The sequence below is a fragment of the Trachemys scripta genome, chromosome 7, assembly GCF_013100865.1.
Source record: "Trachemys scripta elegans isolate TJP31775 chromosome 7, CAS_Tse_1.0, whole genome shotgun sequence".
NCBI lineage: Eukaryota > Metazoa > Chordata > Testudines > Emydidae > Trachemys > Trachemys scripta.
This window is the reverse complement of record NC_048304.1, coordinates 58,475,694-58,482,200: the sequence shown is the minus strand read 5'-3', so window position 1 is coordinate 58,482,200 and position 6,507 is coordinate 58,475,694. Positions and strand designations below refer to the sequence as shown.

Genomic DNA, 6,507 nt, shown 5'->3' with positions numbered 1-6,507 from the left:
GCAAGAAGACTAGAGTGAGACATTTAAAACAGATTTGCCAGCAAACGAATCCAGCGCTGACTCTCAGGGAGGGAGAGCAGGCAGACCCGAGCTGTACCCTGGGCATAGCTCTGGTGTTTTGGGTGTGGGGGACGGGTGTGTGTGTTTTTTTTTGGGGGGGGGGGGGGGGGAGGGTGTATCTCTTGCTAGTTTGCAGCCGTGCTCTCCTTTCCCCGCTCCGGAGCCCGGAACAGGAAAGTCCCAGCTCAGCTTCCCCACCATAAGATCCTGTCTCCCCCTCCCTACGAATCTGTTCGCTCCCTATGGGAGGAGGCACGCAGGAAATTGGGGCTGAGTTCCTACTCTAGCAACTAAACTCAGCCTGTTAGCGAGGGGCGGGAGGATGGGGCTTTAGGTACCGTCCATCCGGACTCCGATCCAAGCCCCCCTTCCACACAGAAATCTCCCCCACCCCCAGCAGCAACTCTGCCCTTGCATGGACCAGTGGGGTGGGGGAGCCGAGATCTGGTTCTGCGCATGTTTGAGAGGAGATCGGAAACTTTTTCTTTGCTTCTGAACAGACTCCGAGGGCTGCGGGGCGGGGGAGGGGGGCAGAGATTGAGGAAGAAAATGGCGAGTCGTGGGAGTTGCGTGGAGAAAGCGGCTTTCCTCTGCGCCTTCCTGCTGGCCACTTGGAGCCTGGCGTCCTCCGCCCAAGCAGAGCCGGAGGAGGAAGGGCGAGACGACCAGCGGTCCTGTCACGGGGCCTTCGATCTCTACTTCGTCCTGGATAAGTAAGTGACAGTCCCATTTAAAAGCGGTTATTCACCCTTCACTGCCTTTGCCCTGCTGCTGCAGCGGGAATCTTTGCTGGTCTCTGGGCGGATCGCCGGGGCATGCCGCCCTCCCACGCTGCCCGCGCCCTGTACACAAAGAGAGCACTGTGCAAAGCAAAGGCACCCCCAGCCAGGGAAGCTCAGGTCACACACACAGGGGCACAGGGCTTTTCAGAGACTCGGTGGCCCAGCAAAGGCAGCCACGCTCGGGAGAGCCCGCTAATGCGCGGTTAGTAGCGCATAATGGGCGACTTGCGTTAGTTCTGGGATGTTAAGGGATTTGGTCGGTTCTAGGCTGTAACCATTTGCATTTAATTAGTTCTAGGCTTGAATCCAGAGAATTTGCTTAGTTCTAGGCTATCACCCATGGACTTTGGTGAATTCTGGGATACAGTATAGCCTGTGCATTCTGGTTAATTTTAAGAATCCAACAGTTGTTTGTCGCAATTGTTTACAGGCCTGGTTTAAGGTATTTAAAACGTGTTAGCTGGCCATGGTTAATCTCTGGGGGGTTGTCTACACTAGTGTTTAAAATATGTTAGTTAATACATATTGGCTAACAAATTTTTAGATACTTCCTATTATCCTAGTTTAAATATGGCCTAAGGTATGTCTACAGTGGAATTTATAGATGTGTTTTAACACGTGGTACTCAAGTCAACTGTAAATTCTAGTGTAGACACTACACAAGTGATAGAGGGCAGGGCTGCTCGTTCCTAGTTGTGTTTAATACTAGCGTGCAGCCTTGGGTTCAACATGACAAGCAAGAAATGTTTGTGTCCCGCCTACAGTAGAATTTACAGTTGTGCTAGTCAAGACGCTTTAGTTAGCACATGTTAAAACATGACTAAAGATTGGAGCTTTTTTCAATGTGCATCTGACCAGAGGTGATGGCTCTGTGTGTGTGTGTGTGTGTGTGTGTGTCTAGCGGGGAAATTGTTCACTCTATCAGGCCTTCTGCTGATCTTTGGGCCAAAAAGCACCTTCTCAACAAAAGATGGTGACTTTGTTTTGCTCTGAAAGCAAAAAGATGGAAAGACTTCCTACGGCAGTTGTTGTTTTCCAGGAACATGCATCACAAATTACCCTCCTGCCTACTAAGGTTTATTACAGGGCTTTCTGACTCCAGCATCAAATGCACTTGTATCAAGATTTTGAATTGTTATTATCAACATTATCATGCTGTTCTCCAGGATGTAATAAAAAAAATCAGTAAAAATGGATATTGGTGTTTGAGATTGGGGTACTCTCTATGGCAGGATAGGACATGTATATAACTTCATACAATGTAATTTCCTTGCCTTAAAATGTCATTATTATATGCCTAGTCAAAGCTAAGGCTTTAGATATTGGTTAAGGTACTGTTAAACCTATAAACTGAAATTGTGATGTAACTTGATTCTCTGACTTGATTGTGACTGTGGTATAGATGATCTATGTGGTATAGATGATCTATAGAGGGTCCAATCCTGCTGCCATTAAAGTCAATGGCAAAACTCCCATCCACTTCAATCATAGCAAGATCAGGCCATGAAAGTCTGCAAGAGAATAAAAGCCGAACTGTTTGGAATGAAAAATGTGAAAGAGGTAATTTGGCCATTTAAATTGAAAGAGTTTCTTGTGGTTTTAAGGTCTGAACTTGCTCCCACTGAAACCAATGGTGAAATTCCTGTTGGCCTTTTGGGAGTAGGACATTTACAAGAAAGAAATCTACAAGGATTATGTGAAAGCCCCACAGTCTATGGTCTATGTGCTTCCCTCGTGCTGTAGCAGAATGACCAGGGATGTCGGAGGGAGCTGTGCGTACAAACTGAAGTTGTATTTGGCCCTTACTACATGACTGGTGGTATGGCAGCAAGGGGGTTTCTGAGGACAGATCTCATGGATGGATGGATGGATGGACTCTGGCTCTTGGAACAGTTTAGCAGGACAGAGCCAGATAATAAGTAAGAGTTGACAGGGTGGGGGGAATCTCTGAGTGTTGGAAGGGAGGATGGCCAATCAGAGGGGAATGGGTGAAACTGAGATTGTAACATACACATTTTTGGAATCACATTTATTCAGATGTGAATCAGGGAGTATTTCTGGGTCCAATTTCTATTGGGATAACCCCCAACAATATGCAACGCTAGACATTGTATGCCACCAAGTGGTGCCATCACATCCTATACAGGACAATGTGGATTGCCTTCCTCCATTGTGCCTGGAATTAGAGACATTCAGTCTTAATTAGATGGATAACAAAGGGGTTGAAATGTTGCCATTTTATATGGAGATATACCTATCTCATGACTTTGAAAAGTCATTGAGTCCAGTCCCCAGCCTTCATTAGCAGGCCCAAGTACTGATTTTGCCCCAGATCCCTAAATGGCCCCCCAAAGGATTGAACTCACAATTCTGGGTTTAGTAGGCCAATGCTCAAGCCACTGAGCTATTCCTCCCCCAATGAAATGTCCAGGCTTGAGTCCTATGGCCTGTGAGGTCCGCTCTGAATGAATGACAGGGCGTATCTGAGAAGTCAGTCTGGGTGAACCAGAATGACTTTAATAAGTCCTTTCTGTTACTTTGCTCCCTTGTGGGAAGATGTTATCTCATATCAAAAGCAGGCAGACTGAAGAAATACAACAAGTGTCTTCCCTTATTGGTGCAGGCACTGTACATTACCGCAATGACTTTGTCAGGGCATGATTTTCTTTTTCATTCTGCCAGCTGGCGTCTGCAGGGATCAAATCCTCAAGACATCAGCCAGCAGAGGGGAAAAGATCATGCGCTGGTTAAGTTATTGGTATAATATATGGTGCCAATTAGAAAGAGAAACTTGCTGAGTTTGTGCAGTTTTTCCTCCTTCTGATGTAGATTACATCTTCCTGTATTAACCCTGTGGGATAGGCAGCTTCAGAGCAAAAGGACTGAACCATGGGTATATGAAGGCCTGACATGGGAAAAAAGCAAAGACCTATCTCAGACCTCCTAGAGGGTGTCATTCCACACAAAGCAGAAGGTCAGGGCAAAGCTCTTATCCCTGTGGGCAAACCTCTTGAAGCTACCACAGGTAGATACAATCTGCCCTCTGGATTCTGTATTCTTACCATGGTATATTGTGCTGGAGCAGAATTAGAATCATAAAGTATTGGGGTTGGTAGGGACCTCAGAAGATCATCTAGTCCAACCTCCTGCTCAAATGGGGACTAATCCCCAGACAGATTTTTGCCCCACATCCCTAAGTGACCCCTTCAAGGATTGAGCTCACAATCCTGGATTTAGCAGGCTAATGCTCAAACCACTGAGCTATCCCTCCCCCTCGGCCTTGGCTGGTACTTGGAGGGGACACCTTCAAGTTATGGAAAGTGGCTCTGGTAATTCAGAAGGTAGGGCTCTTCTGGTTCAGACTGATGCTAGGGGAAATGTTGTAAGTGTAGGGCTCCCTTAGTCCAGTGTGCTGGTTATAGGGGGCTAGGGGACTCAGAAATCAGAGGGCTGATCTCCAATTGCATTGATGTTTATATAGTAATGTCCTGGTTTTCAGAGATGCTGAGCACCCACAGTTCCTGCTGTCAGCCATGGGAGCTGTGTGTGCTCAGGAGTTGACACCAGACTGGTGCTTAGCTTCTGCTGAACCCATTGCCACAGGTCCCTCAAGTTTACTAATTCACGGCTTCTTGGGGTAGTGGCCTCCTGGCTGCTCCTGACAGCCCTCAGGCTGCATAAGAATCCAGCTGCCTGTCTCTGTGCTACATCCTCTGCTCAGGGGTTTGGTCACTTGACTCTGTTCAGATCACGTAGTGACATCCTTATGTTGTGTTATCCCTCTCTCCTCTGCTACATTGCTGTTGACATCCAGCTCTTGTTTGCCACTGTGTCGAAATGCACTTGTAAAAAACAACAACTGACCTCTAGTGTTTTCTAATTATAGCGGCGCCTGGTAGCATCACTATAATTGTCTATCAGTGCAACAATTATAAGTCCTTAGTTTAAAGGGGTTTCTAACTCTGCCATGAACATCTGCTCCTGGCTAGTGCTTGACATGACAGGTCTGAGCCATATAGCTATGTGTATTTAAATGTACTGAATGTGAAAAAATCCTTTTCCTTATTTTTGAACTATGCGGCCGGAGAAAGAAGGAACTTGAGATTTTTGGATATATTTCTGCATTCCTCTAACTGGGGCGTTTCACAAAGATCATTTATATTTTAAGCAAAATTGAGTTGGGCAGACTTGGGGGTTGCAGACTTCTGTTTATCCACAGGACAGACAATGGCTGTGCAAGCTTCCCCCACAGTGTCCTTGCCAGCGTGCATCAACCCTGCTCTGGAAGTGCCCCGTCTCTGTGGTGAGATGGGAGATTGGCCTTCATGGCCCATTCCCTCCTTGGCCTCTCTGCTGACAGTTCCAACAAGGAGACCAATTAGTCCTCTGGGGAAGTGATTAAGACTCATTACATCCAGGCCACACAGTCACCAGATGGGAAGATCTTTCCGTAATTATTGCTCCAGGTCATTTTTGGACTGATGACCTAAAGGTTGCTGCAAGCTATTGCCAGTCCCCAGAGTCACCCAGTCACTACACACTGGGTGCTTTATTTTCAAAAGCTCAGGTTGGCAAGGACATTGTATGTGCCAGGAAAGCCAAAAAACTCCACTGTTTTGTTTTAAACGTTCTGAGTGAATGTAGTACTCACAAAAATGATGGAATACAGGCACTGGCTAGAGCAAATAGGAACTGTCCAGGTTTCCACCCTCCAGTCCTCTCTATGAATCTTTGCCCATCTTGCCACATTCCCACTGTTCCGGTCCAAGGACTTGACCTAAGCACAGGATATTGATCTGTCTCAGGTACTTCTGCAGCATCTCTCTGCAGGGAGGCTCAGCACTGACTGCTGTTCTGTGTGCTGATTGTGTGCACTGGATCAGAGGGAAACCCACTAGATTTAGGTCAAAATTATTTAAAAATGGATGGCTAAATCCAGGCTTGGACACCTAGGACAACGGCTAATGGGAGATGCTGGGATCTCAGCACATTTGAAAATCACACCACTGTTTTAGGTCCCCCACTATGGACTCAGTCACCTAACTTTAGACCCCCATTTTTGAAAATATTGGCCTCATTTCGCTCGTGGCCTATATCAAGATGGGAACCAACCTCTCTGGAAGACCAAGCACTCATATGCTGTACAGTAACTCCTCACTTACTGTCCTCCCGCTTAACGTTGTTTCAAGTTACGTCGCTGCTCCATTAGGGAACATACTCATTTAAAGTTGTGCAATGCTCCCTTATAATATCGTTTGGCTGACTTTGCAAGGGAGCATTGCACAAGTTCCTCTTCTCTGCCTTCTCCCCTTCCCTTCCTCCCTCCCTCCCTCCCTCCCAGCACTTCCCCCGCCGCCAAACAGCTGTTTGGCGGCACTTAGGATTTTCTGGGAGGGAGCGAGTGGGGAAGCTGCCCCCTCCCCGCGGGCAGGGCCACCCAGAACGCAGGGGCTTTAGAGGCTGCAGGGCCCTGGGATAAAGGGGCCCCAGGGCCCTGGCCTGCAGCTCTAAAGCCCCTTTTGGAATGCGGCCCTGTGAGCACGGGCCGGAGGGCTCAGGAGGAGCCGCGCAGCCAGCGGCTGGAGAGAAGCGGCGCTTTCCCCTTCAAAGCGCCGCTTCTCTCCGGCCGGCTTTGAAGGGGAAAGCGCCGCTTCTCTCCGGCCGC

General features: G+C 47.9%; 1 protein-coding gene across 1 annotated transcript in view; it reads left to right on the top strand.

Annotated features, from left to right (window-relative positions):
- The first annotated feature begins 241 nt into the window (after positions 1-241).
- Positions 242-6,507, top strand: part of ANTXRL (ANTXR like) — an 85,674-nt gene continuing 79,408 nt past the window's right edge. Inside the window, exon 1 of the mRNA XM_034775893.1 lies at positions 242-773. Within this exon, the coding sequence (XP_034631784.1) occupies positions 517-773 (257 nt within the window). The 5' untranslated portion in view covers positions 242-516. The remainder of the gene's footprint in view (positions 774-6,507) is intronic.